The 22478-nt window shown below is 38.2% G+C and overlaps 2 protein-coding genes across 3 annotated transcripts in view; one reads left to right on the forward strand and one right to left on the reverse strand.

Moving 5' to 3' along the window:
* Nucleotides 1-110: 110 nt before the first annotated feature.
* PPP2R3C (protein phosphatase 2 regulatory subunit B''gamma) lies at nucleotides 111-22349 on the reverse strand. 2 transcript variants are annotated; one of them, XM_025870170.2, is made up of 13 exons: nucleotides 22151-22349; nucleotides 17030-17157; nucleotides 14683-14787; nucleotides 13781-13893; nucleotides 13023-13120; nucleotides 11692-11762; nucleotides 10052-10184; nucleotides 9580-9635; nucleotides 9426-9501; nucleotides 8596-8732; nucleotides 5764-5901; nucleotides 3061-3120; nucleotides 111-412 (listed from the first exon to the last, which is right to left on the reverse strand). In XM_025870170.2, the coding sequence occupies exons 1-13, from the start codon at nucleotides 22197-22199 to the stop codon at nucleotides 224-226; spliced, it is 1353 nt and encodes a 450-aa protein (XP_025725955.1). In that variant the 5' UTR covers nucleotides 22200-22349; the 3' UTR covers nucleotides 111-223. The 2 variants fall into 2 exon arrangements, with proteins under 2 accessions (XP_025725955.1, XP_025725956.1); XM_025870171.2 differs by lacking the exon at nucleotides 3061-3120.
* PRORP (protein only RNase P catalytic subunit) overlaps nucleotides 22347-22478 on the forward strand; it is a 131597-nt gene continuing 131465 nt past the window's right edge. The window contains exon 1 of the mRNA XM_025870168.2: nucleotides 22347-22476. The gene's annotated coding sequence lies outside the window, so the exon portion shown is untranslated. The remainder of the gene's footprint in view (nucleotides 22477-22478) is intronic.

The raw sequence follows: 22478 nt of genomic DNA on the forward strand, positions 1-22478 counted from the left end.
CATATTTGAGCTAAGTGGAACAAGAATTTAGTATCTCCTCAAACAACATTTGGTCCTACTGCTTCCAAACTACTGCAACCAAGATTCCAATAATCAGAACATTTGCTGTATTCTATAGGCATATAAAGTGTTTTATTTAGGCTGTTTCCAAGGATTGTGCTTGAAAGGTTTTGCGTGCAGCATTCAAGCTTATCTTAATGAACACAGTCTAGTCTTTGAGAGATCATGTGTCGTCAAGGTCTGCAGAGTTTTCATTGTCATTTGCAACAAGAGCTTCTCTGTTCTCATAAGTCCAGAAGCCATTCAGATCGATGAGAATGGTGGTGACTGTGTCTCCTTGATTACTGTTGATTAAATCCTGAAGAGAGATTTTCAAAGGATCCTTTGGTTTAACCATGTCAAAGATTTCATCCTGCGAGAGAGAGAAAAACACAATGAAATCTGGGATCTGATCCACTAAATTTCTATTATACAGTGCTGTGAAATTCAAGGCTGGCACTTGAGCTTATGTAAAATTTTTGTTCTAGTTTTTTCTTTTCCAGTTCACACACAGGCAACCTCCTTTTGTCTATGTACAATCATAGAATTTTACTGGAAGATTCCTTAGGTATGTGATAGCTATCCCTCTTTTTTTTTTTTAAGATTTTATTTATTATTTTGACAGAGCGGGGGTGGGGAGGAGAGCACAAGCAGGGGGAGCAGCAGGCAGAGGGAGCGGGAGAAGCAGACTCCCTATGGAGCAGGAGCAGGAAGCCGGACACGGAACTTGATCCTAGGATCCTGGGATCATGTGACCTGGGCCGAAGGCAGATGCCTAAGTGACTGAGCCACCCAGGTGCCCCACTCTCCCTCATCTTAAAAGATGAGGGATAAACTCTGAGCTTAATCCAAACTACATAGCTGGTTAGTGGCAGAGTTTAATCCAAACTACATAGCTGGTTAGTGGCAAAACTAATGCAGTATTCTTTGAATACGTGTTAAGTATCTTAAACTTTTCTATTGTCTTCTAATTGGTGGTAATGTAAGGTCTTGCTTTAAGTGCAAACTCAGCTCCAAGTAAAAACATACATGCTTCCAAAGCCAAGATAATGACAAAGCTTCATTTCCAATATAGATGTCAACCTTTTATATTCTGGATCTAAGATGGGTGGTAGGTGGGAGAGGTTCAGTTTTAAAGAATTAGTCATCCAGAATGACAATGAAATTGTGCTAAAATTTACTAGAATAGATGGAAATACTTCTATATTATGAGGTATACCGTATGAGTATTTACAAGGAATTAGATACATGTTTTCTAATCTTTTTGTAGTAAAGTTACTCAGAGGATCCAGTGGCATTTAAGGAGGCAAATTACATTTTAAAAAGATTAGAACAATTCAGGGTGCCTGAGAGGCTCAATTGGTTGGGCATCCGATTTGATTTCAGCTCAGGTCATGATCTCAGGGTTGTGAGCTCGAGCTCTGTGCTTGGTGCAGTCTGCTTGTCCCTCTCCCTCCCCCTGCTTGTGTATGCATGCTCTCTTGATAAATAAATAAAATCTTTAAGGGTGCCTGGGTGGCTCAGTTGGTTAAGCGTCTGTCTGCCTTCAGCTCAGGTCATGATCCCAGGGCCCTGGGATCGAGTCCCGCGTCGGGCTCCCTGCTCCACAGGGAGTCTGCTTTTCCCTCTGCCCCTCCTCCCACTCGTTCTCTCAATCTCTCTCTGTCAAATAATAAATAAATAAAATCTTTAAAAAAAAGATTAAAACAATTCAGGTAAATGAAATGTATGAGCTTTTAATCTTGTATGTTTATGAAACTTCCTTTTCTAGGTTAGTGGCAACTTAAAATTACTAGTTCTTAGGTTGCCTGTTGAATAGTTTCAGATTTGTCTCATTTATATTAAACCAAAATAGCCCTTTATCTTACACTTAATTAAAATTGGACGGGTTCTTTCATTACATTACTTAAACTGAACCTGAATCTGTACTAGGTACTATAGGTTTTTCACAGCTGGTGACTGCAAAATGAAGCATTAGCATGTGTTTCAAATAGTGCTAGTTTTCATATTGTATGATTGATGGCTCCTTAATAATACAAAAGCAAGTAAGACCTTTGAAGGAGTAGATTTAAAAAATGCCCAAACCTAAATACAGTTGACCCTTGAACAACACAGGTCTGAAATGAATGAGTCCACTTAGACATGGATATTTTTGATAAATACAGTATACTGTAAATGCATTTCCTTTTCTGATGACTTTCTCAAGCTCCATTTTTAAGAATATAGTATGTAAAACATACATAAAATATGTTAGCTATGTTACTGTTTATATTGAGGCTTCCAGTCAACAGTAGGCTATGAGTAGTTAAGTTTTTGGGGGAGTCAAAAGTTCTACATAGATTTTCAATTGCATGGGGGAGGGGCATTGCCCCTAACTCCTGTGTTGTTCAAGGGTCAACTGTAGTTACCAAGATTAAAAAATCATTTTACAGTGGAATGGCTGCCAAAGGACTGCAGGCTATATTGATTCTCTTTATTTTCAATCAAAGTGAATGAATGCTTCCAATGAAAATACAATCTGACAATGCTAAAATCATAAACTATATAAATTATTAGTCCAAGTGTGGTCTCAATTGGTTCAGAATAAATAACAGCAAATACTTGATTCGGTTCAGTACTTCATAGTCATGTTTCTTTCATACAAAATTTCACTTAATATAGATGATTATCTGGTATTATGTATATTATTTTTTTAAAGATTTATCTTAAGAGTGTGTGTGCATGAGCAGGGGAAGGGGCAGAGGGAGAGAGGGAGGGGAAGCAGACTCCGCACAGAGCCCGATGTGGGCTCGATCGCAGGACCCTGATATCATGACCTGAGCCAAAACCAAGAGTCAAACTCTTAACCAACTGAGCCACCCAGGCGTCCCAACTGGTATCATGTATATTAAAAGAAAAGGTAAGGGGCGCCTGGCTGGCTGAGTTGGCAGAACACGTGGCTCCTGATCTCAGGGTCACAAGAGTTCAAAAGCCCCACATTGGGCATAGAGCTTACTTAAAGAAAAGAAAAGAAAAGGTAACCTTGACATCTTGAAATGAAACAGGATCTTGTCCATGGATTTTCATTAGTTCCTGTATGGCCTGTAGGGGTAGGAATAAGTCTGTAAATAAAAAATATACCACAGCCCCCCTTCCTGTCCCATGGCCCCTTTCTAGTCCCATGGCCTTTCCTATCAGACCACAAGGTTTATCATTTCAACCACTCTTGTCAATATTCTCAACTTCCTTGACCTTGCTTCACATCCAGTCAGCAAAACTTAATGATTGGTGTAACCATCAACCTTTCTAGATCTATACCTTGCTATTGAGAATTCCAAAAAAAAGTATACAAGGCCACAGATTATTGCTACTATACAGGAATGGTCTCCAGCCTCAGATGGGCCTTTACATGACCTAGCAATTATTCTGCTATGCCTGATCCTTGCATTTTCCAGGAATGCTGTTCATACCTTCACCATTCTTTAAGACACCCAATCTGCCACCTCTGCCTCCCCCCTATACTTTGCCTTGTACTTGACAGAAAAAAAAAATGGAGGTAAGCCTCCCTCAAATTCTCTTTTATAACCTTTAACAAAAAAATAAAACAAAAACACTAATGGAAGAAACTACTGTGATCCAGTTGGATTAATAAGTATTGTAGGCAAGAGTCATTCACTAGCAAATGTGAAGCTTAAAATTCGTGGTAAACAGTCAAATAAATATGTTGCAGGTGGGGTGCCTGGGTGGTTCAGTTGGTTAAGCGACTGCCTTCGGCTCAGGTCATGATCCTGGAGTCCCGGGATCGAGTCCTGCATTGGGCTCCCTGCTGAGCAGGGAGTCTGCTTCTCCCTCTGACCCTCCCCCCTCTCATGTTCTATTTCATTCTCGCTCTCAAATAAATAAATAAATAAAATATTAAAAAAAAATATGTTGCAGGTGCCTACTCTGTATGTGGTGCCACGGATGTCAGTGTGTGCATAGGTAATCTCTTTGAAGTAGGTGAGAATCAGCGTACTCACAGCCACTAGAGTAGTAGACCTGGAGATACAATCTAGAGTGCACCCTCTAGGCCGACCTTTATCACTGGGATACTGATGTACAAAGACTCTACGAACAGCTTAGGATTGTAGGACTCAGCACCAGTAAGTATTTACCTTAACCCATACAACCAAGCCTAAGTACTTTGATAAAATGCATGTATAAAATATTTTAAAAACAAAATTTCATATTCTAAGAGAAGGTACTGTAAAGAAGTCTTTATGAAAAAGGGTTGTGTGTTTAATTTCCAAAAATACTTACTCTTCCTAAAACTGAATTTTCATTTAATAGGTCTGCCTAAAGTGGGGCATCCCTATGATGGGTTGGTATCATATTCTCAGATTAGCCACGGATTCAATTTTTGGAAAATGTATCCTAATACTGCGATTGTAATTTATCCTAATATTTGTAGTCATTACTACCTAGGAAATCATTATGGAAGTTTTAGGGAATTTAACATTGAAACTGAATTTTACATACTATGAAACTCAGAAACCAAATAGTTATTTTTAAAGTATCACAGAATTTTAAATGGAAAAGGAAAAGCCTCTGGGGAAAAATGTTTTACGACAAAGGTGAAAATTTCATTTTTATTGTTTATAAAAAGCCATTTCTTCTTACTGTTGTCTTAACCATATAAAAATCACACAATCTTCTAAAAACTAGCTATAGAAATAAAGTAACAGAAGTACTACTGTACAAAACTATTCCACCAAATAGAAAAGTCACCATTCAAATTTAGGAATGAGAGCACCTGGGTGGCTCAGTTGGTTAAGCGACTGCCTTTGGCTCAGGTCATGATCCTGAAGCCCCGGGATCGGGATCGAGTCCCACATCCGGCTCCCTGCTCGGCAGGGAGTCCGCTTCTCCCTCTGACCCTCTTCCTTCTCGTGCTTTCTCTCATTCTCTCTCTCTCAAACAAATTTAGGAATGATTTGTCTTAAAAGGGCAGACATTCCTATTTTTACACCTTGTGCATCTGAATGCTTATCAGATAAGATACAATCAAATTTCCCTTAGAACTCATCATGTTATTCTCTGAGACCACTTAAGGCACAAAATAAGCATTTCAGCAAATCTGTTTTCATGCTGAAATGCAGCATACAATAATTTTAAAATTGTTAAAATAATTTTTATTTTTTACAGCACAGCATTTAAAAGAATCTACTACTAGCAAAGCCTACAAAACTTCTACCTTTTCTGAACTGTTTAACTGAAGCTTCTGAAGGATTTTACACACTAGTTTATGATCACCAAAGCACAGAATTTCTCATGTATGTCTGTATCTCCAATGGCCAGTATAGCCCCTCACACATATTTATACACTTTGATGTCCTACAACTAATCAAATCAGCTCTGATTTAGTCTATATTTTTTTAAAAGAAAAAAACAAAACTAAAAGGAGACTTGATTTCTTCTAAAATCTGTTAGTAAATTGGGGTGTCTGGGTGGCTCAGTCGGTTAATTAAATGTCCGGCTCTTGATTTCGGGTCAGGTTTCAATCTCAGGGTTGTGAGTTCAAGCCCCATGTTGGGCTCCATGTTAGGCATGGAGCTACTTAAAAAAATATTATTAATAAAATCTTTTAGTAAACCTTTTTGTTATATTTAAACATCACCAATTAGATAAAATTGTTACTAAGTAGGTAATTTAAATCAAATAGTGTATCTTAAGGAACAATGACTCATTTACACAAATGAGACTTACCCTAAAGAAGTAATTAAGTGAAAAGACATTCAGATATCCTTTGTTCTCAATATCAAGTAATTTGAAAATATACTGCAGAGCAGCAGGTTCTTTTCGATTTTCTAACGCAAGAACAAAGTCCAGGTAGGTCTTATAGTCCTAGAGAGAAGAAAATGACATTAGAAGCCTTGTTGGGAATTAACTTTTCAAGTGAATATCTAATGATTTGAAGCTATTTTACAAAGATGGCAATTTTTTTAATTTAAATTCAATTAGCCAACATGTATTTTTTAAAGATTTTATTTATTTGAGAGACAGAGTGAGAGAGAGAGAGAGATCTTGAGCAGGGGGAGGGACAGAGGAAGCAGGCTCCCCGCTGAGCAAGGAATCCAATGTGGGTCTTGATCCCAGGACTCTGGGATCACGACCCGGACTGAAGGCAGATGCTTAACCAACTAAGCCACCCAGGTGCCCCTCAATTAGCCAACATATAGTACACATCATTAGTTTCAGATGTAGTGTTCAATGATTCATCAGTTGCATATAACACCCAGTGCCCATCACATCACGTGCCCTCCTTAATGCCCATCACCCAGTTACCCCATCCCCCCACCCACCTCCCCTTCCGCAAGTCTCCGTTTGTTTCTGAGTCAAGAGTCTCTCATAAAAATGGCAATTTTTTAATATGAAATGAGATATCCATTTGTATACTTAATATTGGTTTCTAGAAATTCTACATAGCAGTTAATCTGTATAGGACAGTTTTGGGGACATGGATCATTTTCTTATGAGAGAGTTGCTGTCTTAAGGAGTAATTTTCTTTTATTATGCCTCTGAAATGGACAGGACAGTGACTAAGCTATTGTACAGTGCTGCTAAATTAGTATCTTCATTTCAGCGTGGTCAGTTTGGAAAAAAAAAGGTTTATCTGGAATGAATAGATAGTATATTTGAATAGTATATTTAAATAGTTATTTTGAAATATTTAAACATTTTAAAATCAGATGATTTCCAATAAGAAGTCATCTTAATACCGGTTAATTATACAGTGAACTGAAACTGTTGCATCTAAAAAAAGGCAAAAAAGCACAAATAAAAGCTAGAAAGACATGAAGAAAACAAAGCTTTCTCTACAGAAAAGGGATACTCATTACTTTTTTTGCATGGTAAAAACACTTTGGAGATTCCACTTAGAAAAAATTTTATATTCTTGGAAAGCTTCTTTAAGCTAAGATGAAGAATTCTTTTTTTTTTTTTTAAAGATTTTATTTATTTGACAAAGAGAGACACACCGAGAGAGGGAACACAAGCAGGGGGAGTGGGAGAGGGAGAAGCAGGCTCTCCGCGGAGCAGGGAGCCCGATGTGAGGCTCGATCCCAGGACCCTGGGATCATGACTGGAGCTGAAGTTAAGTTGTTAAGCAGATGCTTAACAACTGAGCCACCCAGGCGCCCCTAAGAATTCTTCTTTGTATAAACTGTAGTATAAAGAGCTAAAGAGATGCAGCCTTGTCACGGTCTAACTCCATAGTTGTAGCCTGTTTCACCAGAAGTCATTAGTACACTACAAGCCCCTCACTGTCGCCTGTAGACAGCTGTAGAAGTCACAAAGCAGAGTTTCTCCCCCTTCCCCCCTTTTCCTATACTGCTGGCTAAAAATGGTGTTATTTAGAAAACTGCTATTCAAGCTAAGTGATAAAACCTAAAACCCCAATTCTCTTCTGACAATACGATCATTTCTTAAGCGTCATTGGTTTGGTATTTATCACATCCTTAACACATGTTTTTAATAGCAAGGATGGTGATTTTTAAAATGTTAGAATTTCCTTAAGTATTTTGCATTGTTGTGATAAAAGGACAGGTGCATGTTAATCATTAGCTACTAATATAGCCACTTACAGAAAGTAACACAACCTGATTCTTAAGATTTAAATCACGGCATTTGTGGTACACTATCTGATCTGGAAATTTAATGAACGAACCATCTATATGGAAACAATCAATAGGATTTGCCAATTTTTCAGATTCCCCCCCCCCCACTAATCCATACTCCTTAGGGGAGGTGGGCAGGGGGGATGGGCTAAATGGGTGATGGGTATTAAGGAAGGCACTTGTTGGGATGAGCACCGGGTACTGTAGAAAGTGATGAATCACTAAATTCTTAATATTATACTGTATGTTAACTAACCAGAATTTAAATAGAACTTGAAACAATAAAAAGATACACTGATAATGAAATGAACAAAATATTAAAATTTTATATTGGTCCTGAGTCCATATTTTTTAATAGATTTTTTATTTTTTTTTAAAGATTTTTTTAATTTATTTTTTGACAGAGAGAGAGCGAGAGAGGGAACCCAAGTAGGGGGAGTGGGGGGAGGGAGAAGCAGGCTTCCTGCGGAGCAGGGAGCCCAGTGCCCTGGGATCATGACCTGAGTCGAAGGCAGATGCTTAAGGACTGAGCCATCCAGGCGCCCCTATTTTTTTTTTTTTTAAAGATTTTATTTATTTATCTGACAGGAGAGAGACACAGCAAGGGAGGGAACACAAACAGGGGAGCAGGAGAGGGAGAAGCAGGCTTCCTGCAGAGCAGGGAGGCTCCATCCCAGGACCCTGGGATCATGACCTGAGCCGAAGGCAGACGCTTAACGACTGAGCCACCCAGGCGCCCGCAGTCCATGATATTTTTAAGCAAATTTACCTTAAGATTAAAGCCCCCCAAATTCACAATTTGATTAGTTCAGGCTTTTAAAGATACTGATATAAAAATAATGCTGTATCACATCAAGAAAAGGGTTTGTGGAAACTGTGGGAGCCTAAATTTTTAAAACTTATCAGAAATTTAAACTACTACCATTTCTCCATCATATGTGAGACACTCCTGGAAAACACGATCTAAGAAGACATTGGTCATGGTTGCTGTTCCATAGCGGGACAGTTCTTCTTTACTGAGCATACCATTGTGATCCTTATCAAGATTCAAATACTGGCCTTGGGAAGAAAAATGATAAAAAGACATTTATGACCAAAATAAAATTCTGATTAGAGGACAAAAGAATAAACACAAAAAATTCTTTTTATTGGTTAATAGTTGGATTTTCTAACTATAATAGGGTAGTGCCTTAAGATCAGCTATCCCTGTACTCTCTATCACAACAGCCCTTAAGCTTTGCATAAAGCCATGGTGTTTGGGCTATTTCCATCATTATTTGTTTTCAGTTTGCAACCTTTTAGAACTTTCCTAGGTTTCAAAATTAGAGAGAGATGGGGTCAATAAAAAGCGCTCTTGAAAAGCAGAGAACAAGGATGCCAAAATGAGTCAGAAGACCACCCAAGAGAATAATGTGGCAGACTAATGAAATTAAAGGAAAAAGCAAACAGTCCCTAGAACACTTGCCACTGTGGACGCTGATAGCAGTGGCATTTTATCCCAATGCAAGATAATAACTGATGTCCATAATGATGCTCCTGAGTCAACAAGAAAGGATCAAATTACATTCTGTGTGTTCTATTAAAGAGTAAGAAAATGACAAGTAAATTTTAGTAATCTAGAATACTAGCTCTTAAAGTAATTAGAATACTTTCTTCCTAAGGTAAATTAGCCTATGTATAAAACTGTCCTTTGAATGTTAATTAACTGAGGAATGGATCATTCAAATTTTAGCATTATGATAGGAACCATACCATATACCCTTAGGGCAGAAGGTGCAGAAAACCAATTAGTTTCTTGACTCTCCTTGGACAGTTCCTCATCCCTTAACTAAATAAACACAGAGATATAATTAGAAAATAGTAACTGTCAAGTGGTATAATTAAGTATTTAAAAAAACATATTTACCTCCAATAAATCATCTAGGAAGCTGCATGCTAAAATATCTTGAATTTTAATCTTCCCTTTAAAGAACAAACACAATTTCATTTTTAAGAAAAGAGGAACTCAATTTTATAAAGATATTATTTTAGAAGAGTAATCACACAATTGATATTTTAAAGCTTTGTATCTTTCATCAAGAACAACTCCCCAGTATATTCCATATCAGGGATAGCAAATCATATCAGAATAACTGGCTTCTTAGGACCAGAAGGAGCCATTAGTTATCCAGTTTATACACCACTTTAGAGATGAAGAAACTAAGAGGTTAGGTGACATGTCCACTGTCACACAGCTGGTTCTAGTTGGTGCGAATAAATCATAAAAGATCTTTATATATTAAAGGCAATGGCATAGTAGAAAAATAAATGACGTTTTCAAGACTTTAGTTATTGAGATTTAGAATAATATCCTTATAATATCTAAGATTTTCTTTTACCTGTTCTTAGAGGGTCTAAAAAGAAGAAGAACTTCCTAACTGCTGTACAAACATAGAAGGAGTAAAAAGACTTTTCCAGCCCATCTAATTGTGGCAAAGTAGGGATAAGTTCCAATATGTAGTTTTCTAAATCCTGAAAGAACAAAACAAATCAAAACGTTAAAGTGTTAACTGTCTTGATCTTGTTTCTTTGTTAGATACTGGCATGTTGAATTTCAGTCCTAAAAATTATTCAGCATTAATAGTATATTAATGATAAAATAAAATCATAACTATGTTAGTGGTAAAACTTCTATTGTTTTGCTTTTTATTTCAATTTTAACATTTGTGAATAAGCAATATATTCTGCATAATTCCAAATTCAAAAGGAACCAAAAAGGGGGTGCCTGAGTGACTCAGGTGGTGATCTCAGGGTCCTGGGATTGAGCCTTGTGTTGGGCTCCCTGCTCAGCGGGGAGCCTGCTTCTCCCTCTGCCCTTCCCCCTGCTTGTGCTCTCTCATGCTCATGCTCTCTCTCAAATAAATAAAATCTTTTTATTTTTTAATTTTTTTAAAGATTTTATTTATTTGAGAGAGACAGAGATAGCAAGAAAGAGCACAAGTGGGGAGGAGAAAACTTCCCACCTACCCCCACTCCATTTTATACTCCCACCAGCAATGTGAAGGCTAAACCAACAGCTCCCAAATTGTGCCCCCGGAATGCTTCAGTTAACTCACAGGGGTGCAGCAGCATATTAAAAAAATTTCAGGGAGACAGTGACATCTGCCAGAGAGTACACAATAGATGTAGCTATGAGCTAGAGCTATGAGCTCAAGGTAGTTCACATTTTCAACACTGACGGAGATACATGCTTTTTGATGACATCAATCTTTGCAAAGCTAGGTTCTTGATGGTTGCTGTGATGAAGTATCACATGAAAGTTAGTGTGGAACAGGAAGTGAGGATGACTGTCCAATCTAACTGCCAGGTTTGACTGGCCATACAGTGTGCTCCATGGGCACAGATTCCATTAGTATTTGTAATTTAAGAATGAAGCAAAAATATTACTTACTTTCAACTTATGTGTATTTTTTTCAAATGGCTAATGTAATAATAATCTTAGTGAATACTTTCATAAATTGTTTAGAACTAACTAATAAATGGAACTGGTAGAGATTTCTTTTGACTTAGAGGCACTATGCAAAAATTACTGAGATACTAAGGGCGGTGTGAATTGAGAGTTTGGGAAATCATGGCCTATTTTATATTCCCTTATTAAAAACATTATCAAACTTAATGATCTTTGTCAGCCTGAAAAATTTCTGGCCCTAACATTTATAACACTCATGAATAACCAAAAGTTTTCCTGTTTCTTCAATGATTTTTAATCCGGTTAAAGCACTACAATTTCATTTTCTCCTTTGGAAAGCTATTTTTAAAAGCTGGAAAAAAAGAATCTAAAAAGGAATTTTTGTGGCCAATATATATTTTTTTGTGGTCAATATACATTTTAAAAGACTTTTAGTAATACATTATTTGTAAAAACAAACAAAAGCAGAGAAACAAAAACAAAATAATCACCTGTAATCCCAACACACAGTGATAACTACTATTAACATTTTGGTGTCTACAGTAGTTACTGAAGTGGGTTAATACTTACAGATTCCCGAAGGTACCCTTGTCCAGCAACATCATATAAACTGAGTCCTATTCTTGTCTGATGAAGCCAAACTGACAATAAATAAGAAGATGAAATGTAATTTTAAGATCTGTCCTTTAGCATATATATGGATAAAAGGAGATAAACAGCTAGGTTAGAGGGACAAACTAATAACTCTACAAACCTACTTCTTCACACACATATTACTTATTCAGTAACCCCAAAATTGTATCAAAATATACCATAGCATTAATGGCAAGTATCAGCAATTCTTACCCTGCCTAAAGCAACAAAGTTGATGCTCTTGAAAATATTCTTTACCCACTAAACTTGGTGTTCCACCAAAAAGGGACAGTGGGTGTAATGTTATGCCTTCAGTGAAGGTGCATTTATTCTTATTCTACTGAGGTTAATTACTGTGACTAAATATTAAAGATGGTACACATAGGACTTCACAGATCATTATGGAACAATGGGCTCTTTAACAGTTCAGTTTTTGGGGAGTCAAAACTTATACTCAAGATTTTTGACTGCATGGGAGGTTAGTTCCCCAACCCCTGTGTTCTTCAAGGGTCAACTGTATATTGGTAAAATAGAATTACCAGTGAATTTAAAATAATTTAAATCATTATACATTAAAACTCTTGGTTCAGCTTCTGATATATAGCTCTTAGCTAGTATCTTTAGGATACATGTTTTTGTTTTGTTTTGTTTATAATAATAAACCCATATTTATGGTAGAAAATCTCAGCTCCAGTAAATTCCTCCAGGAAAGAACTGGAATAATAAAAAATAAATCTGGGTCAAAAGGTAAGAAATTCTGCTATTCAGGGGTACCTGGGTGGCTCAGTCAGTTAAGCATCGACTCTTGATTCTGGCTCAGGTCATGATCTCAGGGTCCTGATATCCAGCTGTGTGTTGGGCTCCCTGCTGGGCATGGAGCCTGCTTGGGTTTCCCCCTCTCCCTCTGTCTCAACCCCCACCTCCCAACCCTGACTCGTGCATGCTCTCCCTTTTACAAAAAAAAAGGAAAAGAAAGAAATGCTATTTATTCAAACTTACTAAGAGAGTTGTTTCACATGGAATACTATAAAAGCATGTACCAAAACCTCCTTGATTCCCAGATAGAGGAGTTTAAGAATTTTATTTATTTATTTTTTATTATTTTTTTAAGTTTTTATTTATTTATCTGAGAGAGAGAGAGAGAATGAGAGACAGAGAGCATGAGAGGGAGGAGGGTCAGAGGGAGAAGCAGACTCCCCACTGAGCAGGGAGCCTGATGCGGGGCTCGATGCGATAGAGGAGTTTAAACACAATGAAAATGAAATCACCTTTTCTCATGACATAATTGAAGAACTGCATGATAGAAATTCTTCCATAAGAGTCTGTATGAAGGAGTTTAGCAAAGACTTTCGCTGTGAAAAACTGCCTAAGGAAAGGAAATAAAGATTAAAATCATCTGCCAACATAGCAAACATACTGAATTAGCAAACAGCATGAATTCAAACAATTAAAAATCAAAATGAAAAAAATCAAAGTGAGAACCATAGTTTAAAACTTAAAATATTAAGTCATACATCTTTGAATTTTATTGCCTTAAGAATGAGAGGCTAAAAAACCCCAAAAAGAATGAAAGCCTAGGGGTGCCTGGGTGGCTCCATGGGTTAAGCGTCTGCCTTCGGCTCAGGTCATGATCCCAGGGTCCTGGGATTGAGCCCCGCATCAGGCTCCCTGCTCCACGGGAAGCCTGCTTCTCCCTCTCCCACTCCCCCTGCTTGTGTTCCTGCTCTCACTTGCTCTGTCAAATAAATAAAAATCTTAAAAAAAAAAAAAATGAAAGCCCATACTGTTGTATATAAATGTACTATATATATAGTTGTATAGTATATAAATACGCTATTATAAACTATTATTTCTTTTAATAACTTCATACCAATAATTTTCTTGACTAAACAATTTTAAAATTTCATTAATAACTGAAATGGATTCAAACTGTCACACGACTGACTTATATTTTCATTGACATTTATTTCAGGCATTTAAAATGCTTAACATAACATACTCCTTTGTTAATTATACTTAAACTTACTTGCACTTTGGTCCAGCTTTTTCACCAACCTTCAAAAAATTTTCATAATTAATCATTGCTTCCTCTCCAATCATAGGTGGTGTCTGGTGCTTATCCAGCAAAAACCATAAGTTCTTAGGAGAAGTATAGAAATGAAGATGTTAGTTAACAAAACAAAATTTAACATCAGCTAAATGTGTTATTTCCATTAAAATGATAGTCCGATAGCAGAGATTTAATATTAAGATGAATCTCATTCCCTATTATCCTTTTGATTACTAATAACATAGTACAAATAGCTGGTGTTTATTGAATGCCCAAGTTTAAAGTTTTCAATATATGGTACTTCTTTATTTTTTTAAGGTTTTTTTTAATTATTGTGTACAATTAGTCAACATATAGTACATCATTAGTTTCTCACGTAGTGTTCAACGATTTATTAGTTGCATATAACACCCAGTGCTCATCACGTGTCCTCCTTAATACCCATCAGCCGGTTACCCCACCCTTCCCCCCATGGTACCTCTTTAATTCATATAACTATGTGATGCAGATAGATACTGTTATACGTACATAACATGAGAATTGAAGCACAGAAATGTTAAGTCCATTGCCCAAGGTCACAGAGCATGGCTAGGATGTGAACCCCCAAAATTTGACCCTATAGTAGTAGTTCTCAACTTTGGCCTCACATTAGAATCACCTAGGGACTTAAAAACAAAACAAAAAAGACACCAAGATCTTGGGGAGACGGTGCCCAGGCAAGTTCTGTAGCTTATTTTGGCAGGAATCATTGCTCCAGGGACTGTGCATTCACCCACTCTGCAGCAGTGGCTCCATTAAGACACCCTGAGATCCTGTAGGACTTTAGTACAAATAAAGAAATGGCTAACATCCAAAGCAACCTTTAATCCTATTCTTACCTGTAATTCTTCATTATCTAACAGTTCTCTGCTTTTCCTCTGGAGAAAGACAGCTCTGGATTCCTCTCTTAATTTTTGTAGTAAGACTTCATCTTCAGCTGGCAGCTAAAAATACACTAGAGTTAATTTCTACACTTAAATTCTAGACTATTATTGGATTATGTAAAATATATTTGGCCTCATAAAATTTCTACATTATTGCATTACTTCAAATTACTTTTTGTATCTCAGTTTTGCTTAACTTCAAGTTATCATTCATTTAAAAAGTTCATTTAACAAAGAGATCCACAGAGAATTCAATGTTCAGCAAGGCCAGATCCCTGCCTACAAAGAACTAATGGTCTAGCCCAAGTTTCATTTTATATTCTTAGAGTACTCTTTCCACTATAACCTCAGACTGACATAGAATTAAATAAGACTAACTGAAGATACATGGTCTTAGCAAAGTATGCCTTTTGAGCTTGAATGACCTTACTTCTTGGAGATTGTCAAGCCAGGGTCTATTATGTCCACCTCCTAGGCAGAGGGTCTGCCTGCTGGGGTGATTTCCATAAACAGGGCTTTAAAATGACTCATTCCAGCTCAACCTCAAACAATTTGCTTCGAGGATTTCTTCTTGGTCGTCTATATCTCTGCCCCATTAAATGTAGCTAAGTAACCACAGTCCAAATTAGTTCTTTCATTTCCAAGAACTAAGATGCCATCCCTCCCATCAAAAGGAATGGAAAAGGAGGAAGCATAGGAGGTAAGGCTGGGGCTGAGACTGTGATCCTGCTCCAGTGGCTAGTCAACCAGCTAATCAGCCAAGGAGAGAAGTGGTAACCAAAGATGGTAGGTGGTTTCTCCAAAGCAGTGGGAAGACAGAGAGAGAAGAAATAGAACATCCCACAAATCCACATCTGCAGACAGGAAACCATGTGGGATCTAGAAGAGGTCACAGAGAGAAGGAAGAGACAGAAATGGGGAAACGAGAATTCCCTCAGGAACCACAGGGGAGAGCAAAAGGTTGGTACTGGAAGTACAGGAAAGTTGGGTCCTTGGTTCAGAAATGGGGTCATGTCAACATCTAAGGGCTGCTTTTGGGTAAGATACTATTTCATAATCCTGATTAAATGAGATCATGAATATAAAGTGCTCTGAAGTACATCAGCACTCAATAAACATCAATTCCCTTCCTGTTCCCCCAGAGTATCAAAAATTTTCAGTTGTGTAGTGGACTCTCAGAAAGTGTGAAACACATAAAGCAGGAGAAGTACGTATGAAATGATCCCATTGTATTAAACATACGTGTACACAAAAGTATGGAGAAGGATTCATGTAGAAATATTTACATCTCTGTGCAATATTATGGGAAAATATCAGCTGTTTATTCTCTTTTCCATGACAAACAAGGATTAGTCATAGAATTCTTTTTTTTTTTTTAAGATTTTATTTTTAGGTAACCTCTACACCCAACATGGGGCTTGAACTCACAACCCCAAGATTAAGAGTCACACGCTCTAATGACCCTGGGGCAGCTAGGCGGCCCTAGTCATATAATTCTCAAAAGACTGGGAAACAGTATTACAGAAAAGTTTCCAATAAAAATGGTTCACTTGGAAAACGTTTGTACTTGAAGAAATGTTACAACTATCTAGATAATTCACTTATATTAATACATTGCTCCTAAATGGAAGTAAAACAATGTTTACTTTCTTTGTAAATAATGTTATAATTGAGTTTAGAAGGTAGCAAGTTTACCAGACGTTCAGCTAAAATTTCACAGTTAACTTTTCTATAGTGGTCACATTTTACATAATACTAAATAGGTCTTATTCTTTTCAGTAGCCTTCAATTTCAGCTGTAAGTAGCTTTCTTAAGGTCTTCCTGTCTTCTATAATCTTTCAAAGACTTCTTTATGGTTTCAGCACAAGGAAAAATAAGTATAACTCTTCAAGTTTTCAATTTTAATCTATTTTTCAGTTTAACCTTGAGCAAAATGTATTACACCTTAGAACATGGGTAAAAGACAAAGTTAAAAATGGTGATCAGCCAAGTAAACCTAAGTTTTATAAAAAGCCTGACACACGATCCAACAGAATACCCACTACTAATATCCTTAAGAAAAAATAGGAAGGAAAAGCCTATAACTCAAAGGGGGCCAAGTAACAACTTTGTGTTCTTATACCAATTTATATCAAAACTTGAGATTTTATCAATTCCAAAACAATGAGATCAACTACAATGAAAGAATATATAAAATTTAAAATATAACCTCTATTCATTTATATAAAAGATTGTGATCCCATTTTAAAAGTTAACATTTCATTTATAAACTCCCTGAGACATTTGCTTAGATACCACTTACCCTGTAATAAAAGCGGGGTATGGTCTTATAGAATTCCTTTGTGTTTTTTCTATCCCCTTTCCATTCTGAGTAGTATTTGGTAAACAAATCCATTTCTTCATCTTTTAATTCTTGTTCACTTTTTTTTTCTGGTAACAAAATAGATTAAAAGGGGAAAAGCACTTTCAAAATCAATATTTTTACTTGTTTTTTTAGTGAGAGAGAAGAGGTGAAAGGGGCGAGAGAGAGAGAGAGAGAATCTTAAGCAGGCTCCACACCCAGTGCGGAACCCAACATGGGGCTCAGTCTCACGACCCTGAGATCATGACCTGAACCGAAATCAGGAGTTGGACACTCAAACTGACTGAGCCACTCAGGCACCCCTTAAAATCAGTATTTTTTTATATGGGGTATTTACAGTGCAAAAAAGACATTCAAAATTGTGCTTATACACTGAACATCTATATTAATTTTCTTGAAACACCAAGAATCAAAAGAGCCTCCCCTGCATCTTCAACGACATCTTAGTTGCTCCCTCTACTCCTTTTTATCACTATACTTGTCTCTTCCTCAAGTCACTGTCTCTCTTACGGACTTCGGGCATGCTCTTGATTCATTCCACCGAAAGTACTTACTGAGCACCTACTATGTATAGAACACTGCTAGACTCGAGCTAGTGTGGTGAGAAAACAGACGCAGCCCTTGACCTCATGAAGTTTCAGCTTTGCAATCCCTGTACCTCTACCTAATGGAAACCCCTTCCCTCTCAGGCTGCTTTTACCCTCCAGCCCGCCTACGCTGGCCTACAGCTGTCTCATTCAGTCAGTCCCCCACACTGTTTATTGACCACAGCAACTGGCGCACAGTGTTCTTCGCTCAAGGTCCTGCAATTGTCTAGGAAGGATAAATGTTTATGAGTAACCGTGACCCCTCAACTCTGAAGAGGGGTCACCTCTGTCACTCGGTTCCAGGGCAAGACCACAGATCTTATCTGCTCCTAAATATACTAAACTTAAATATACTCTCAAAAAATTTTTCTCCTTCTGGTTATTCAAAACCTGCCATAATACCTACACTTCAGCCCTCACTGAAATCTTCAAATCTGTGATTTATTTTCCTCATCCTGGTCTCACTTCCTTCCAACGTGCCCTATAGCTGTTCCCCTAAACCTCTCTTATGCCTGCATTTCTGCCACATGTGCCATGTTAATTTTTAACCTTAGGGCACACTGTTGATTCTCTTATTTTCTGGCCATTTCTTTTTTGTTAATCTTTCTTCCGCATTTCAATTTTCGTAGTTTGACTTCTGAGTCCCAAATGTCGCTAACCCAGACAATGCTTTTGAACTCTAAACTCATACATTCAAAACAAAATATTTTCATCCTCACCCTCCAACATACCTAAAATAATCTTCCCATCCCTCACCTTACTATTCTTCTAATTCCATATTTCTATCCCAATTAATGGTATTCATCCAGTCACCCAAGCCCAAATCCCAGGAGTCATTTTGATGATTTCACTCATTCTTTTTCATTCAACTATTCTAGGGACACACAATTATCTGTATGGGTGGACGTGTGCACATGTGTTGTGTCCGTACCTACATACGGCTTTCAACAGTGTCAGGGAAAGCCTCACTGAGATGAAACTGAGCAAACAAACTGAAGAAGGCAAGGAAGCAGGTTATGCAGATAAACGGGGAAGTGCATACCAGGCAAAGACACAGCCAGCACCAAGGCCTGAAGATAGGAGTGTGCCGACACCCGGGAAGACAGAGGCAGCCAGTGCGCCTGCAGCAGAGTGAGCCAGAGGAAAAGAGTAGATGAGGGAAGGCAGATAACGGGAGTCAAGGCCATTAGGTTATTAGAAAGACCCTGGCTTTTATTCTGGTGAGGGAGAGAGCCACCAGCAGTAAGTAGGAGGCTAATGCAGTGGCCTGGATCATGGTGGCTGCAAATATTCTGGATATATTTTCTTAGTCTCAGGATTTGCAGACACGCTGCATGTGGGTATCGGAGAAAAAGAGCAGTTGAAGATATCTCCAAAGGTTTTGACCTGAGCAGATGGGGAAAGTTACAAGTGAGCAAGTTAGAAAGGATACCAGGAGTTTGGTTTTGGACAAGTTAAGATTAAAATACCTATTAGAACCAAGTGGCCATGTCAAGTAGGCAATTAGATATATGAATCTGGCATTTGGATTTAGGAGACAAAAGGAAATACACAGTATTTAAAGCCGTACGAATGGCTAATTTCACCATGAAGGGTAGTGTAGATAAGAGAACAGAAGCTGAGCAAGGACTTACTTAGCTTTGCGCACTCCAATGCTAAGTTGTTGGAGAGAAGAAAACAAACACTGAGAATGGAGGACTCGTGGGGTGGGAAGAAAACTAAGGGAGTATAACTCCCAGAAACCAAGAGAGGAAAGTATGTTTAGGGGGAGAGTGAACTATCATATCCCTGGCAGGGACTGCCAGCAGGTCAAGGAAAATGAGGACTAAAAACTGACCACTGGAACAACAATGGAGATCACTGATGATCTTGACAAGTAGTAATGACAGCACAGATTTAATCAACAATTCTTTTAACAAGCATTGCTGTAAAGGGAGTAATGAGGCATAGCTAGAGGTAGAAGTTAAGACAAAGTTTTTTTTTTTTTTTAAAGATTTTATTTATTTATTTGAGAGAGAGAGAGAATGAGAGATAGAAAGCACGAGAGGGAAGAGGGTCAGAGGGAGAGGCCGACTCCCCGCTGAGCAGGAAGCCCGATGCGGGACTCGATCCCGGGACTCCAGGATCACGACCCGAGCCGAAGGCAGTCGCCCAACCAACTGAGCCACCCAGGCACCCAAGACAAAGTTTTATAAAGCAAATTTACTTCAACAGAATACTTTTTTTGACAGCAAAAAAAAAAAGGAGTGAAGAAGAGGAGAAAGTACAAGTACAGGTGACTTTTTTGATAAGTTTTCCTACAAGAAGTGCAGAAAAATGCAGCAAAAGCTGGAGGGAGATGTGAGATGAAATGATTTTTCTTACATGGAGTATATTACAGCATGTTTGTCAGAGCTGATGGAAATTACTCATAAAGACAATTATTTTAGGTATGTTGGAAGGTGTTCTCTAGGGTGAGAGAAATATCACCATGTTCATACACTGATAGGGATGCCTGAGAAAGAAAAACTGATGCAGGAGAGAGGGGACAACTGCAGGAATACATCTGTGAGTAGCAAACATGGGATCTAGCACACCAGTGAAGAAAACAGCCTTAAATACAAGTTGTACAACCAAAACGATTTATTTATTATTTATCATCTCTCCCAACACTAAAGCTTAAATTCCACAAGGACAAAGATTTTTGTCTCTTTTGTTTACTGCTATAGCCTAGAACAGTGCCTGACACATAATAGGCATGCAATGGAGTGGGTATTTACCCCAAAGATACAAATGTAGTGATCTGAAGGGGCACCTGCACCCCAGTGTTTATAGCAGCCATGTTCACAATAGCCAAACTATGGAAAGCGCCCAGATGTCCACTGACAGATGAATGGATAAAGAAGATATGGTGTATATATATATACAATGGAATATTACACAGCCATCAAAAAATGAAATCTTGCCATTTGCAATGACGTGGATGGAATGAGAGGGCATTATGCTAAGCGAAATAAGTCAATCAGAGAAAGACAATTTTATCTCACTCATATGCAGAATTTAAGAAACAAAACAGGAGATCATAGGGAAAGAGAGGAAAAATAAAATAAGATGAAACCAGAGAGGGAGACAAACCATAAGAGACCCTTAATCATAGGAAACAAACTGAGGGTTGCTTGAGGGGAGGGAGGGTGGAGGGATGGGGTAACTGGGTGATGGACATTAAGAAGGGCATGTGATGTAATGAGCATGGGGTATTTTATAAGACCGATGAATCACATATCTGCACCTCTGAAACCAATAATACGTTACATGTTAATTAATGAATTTAAATAAAAATATTTAAAAAAATAAAGCAAATTTACTTCAACAGAAATACTTTTTTTGACGGCAAAAAAAAAAGGAGTGAAGAAGAGGAGAAAGTACAAGTACAGGTGACTTTTTTGATAAGTTTTCCTACAAGAAGTGCAGAAAAATGCAGCAAAAGCTGGAGGGAGATGTGAGATGAAATGATTTTTCTTACATGGAGTATATTACAGCATGTTTGTCAGAGCTGATGGAAATGATCCAGTAGAGAAGAAAAATTTGATGATATATGAGACAGAAGATAAGAACAGAGTGAAATCAGTGAATAAAAGAAAGGGAACAGGATCTGCTGTTGGACTGGAGGAACTGTCTCAAATAGGAGCATGGACAGTTCATTTTGAATGGTAAAGGCAGAGTTTATGGGCATCTATGATGGGGAAAGGGCTAACAGAAATGGTAAGTGGGAACAGGCGAGGTTTTTCTTTGCTTCGACTTTCTCAAATACATACATAAGTTTATTAACTGAAGATAAGGAACAGGTAGCACATACTGGAGAACTGGAGGTCTGGAAGATGAGAATTGCCTTAGAGTGCAGGACAGTGAATATCTAGGGAAACGCGGAATACGTGTAAATGAAAAACTGAAACACTTTAGGTTAGTGGACATGAATTCAAAGTGAGACCATTTACCACGGTTCCGTTTTTCTCCAGCCACTTTTGGCTGCCCTGAGGGCACGTGTGGAATAAGAGAGTTTTAACCAGGCTGGTTAACAAGCAAGTGTGAAGGAGTAGGAAAAGAATAAGGAAAAATAGATGATTAAATCTAAAACGGATAAGGAGGGAAGTCAAAAGTGTGTTAGTAAAACGGCGTTGTAGGAGGATCGAAGGTTGTAGTAGGATCGAAGAGTTGTTGGAACCGGGGTTCTCAATCATCCCTCAAAAGCCTTGGTCAAGGCCACGTAAGTGAGTGCTAAAGTAAGCTCTTCATTCCCGCAATCCTTTTCCCGGGAAGTGTGGGTCAAACCTCTCAGTATCCCTAAATCACGTCCCCCCGCCTTTGTCAAGAGAGCTTTTATAGAAGCGGAAAGTGCGGCTCCCAGTAGCTGCTCGTTCCCGATCTCCCCCTACCTCCAGGAGTTTAGGGCCGAACTATCTCCGCGAGCAGTCCCTCCCAAACTCACTGTTGGTACCTGTGTTGGGCGTCGCTAACCGCCGGCGAAGAATTTCTTTCCAGTCCATGGCTGACTCCCGCGCAGCAGCTTCTGCATTTGCTGTTTACTAACCGCTCCACCCCCTACTAGCTCAGACTGCAATCACCGCCCAGCCCCGTAAATGTCAGGAACGCTCAACCGCCATCTTGGACTTGGGCGGAAGTCGGCTAACCAGGCAAAAACACATTACAGCTACTGCGGAGAATACAACGATCATGTTAATAGAGGGGAAAGCCGACTTGAAACAGATGGAAAAATGATTCTCTGTAAGGCAGCGCCCAACTTCACCAAGTCCAATCTTAAAGGT

Source organism: Callorhinus ursinus, unplaced genomic scaffold (genome assembly GCF_003265705.2).
Source record: "Callorhinus ursinus isolate GAN/ISIS: 27379988/994484 unplaced genomic scaffold, GSC_fseal_2.0 scaffold8, whole genome shotgun sequence".
NCBI lineage: Eukaryota > Metazoa > Chordata > Mammalia > Carnivora > Otariidae > Callorhinus > Callorhinus ursinus.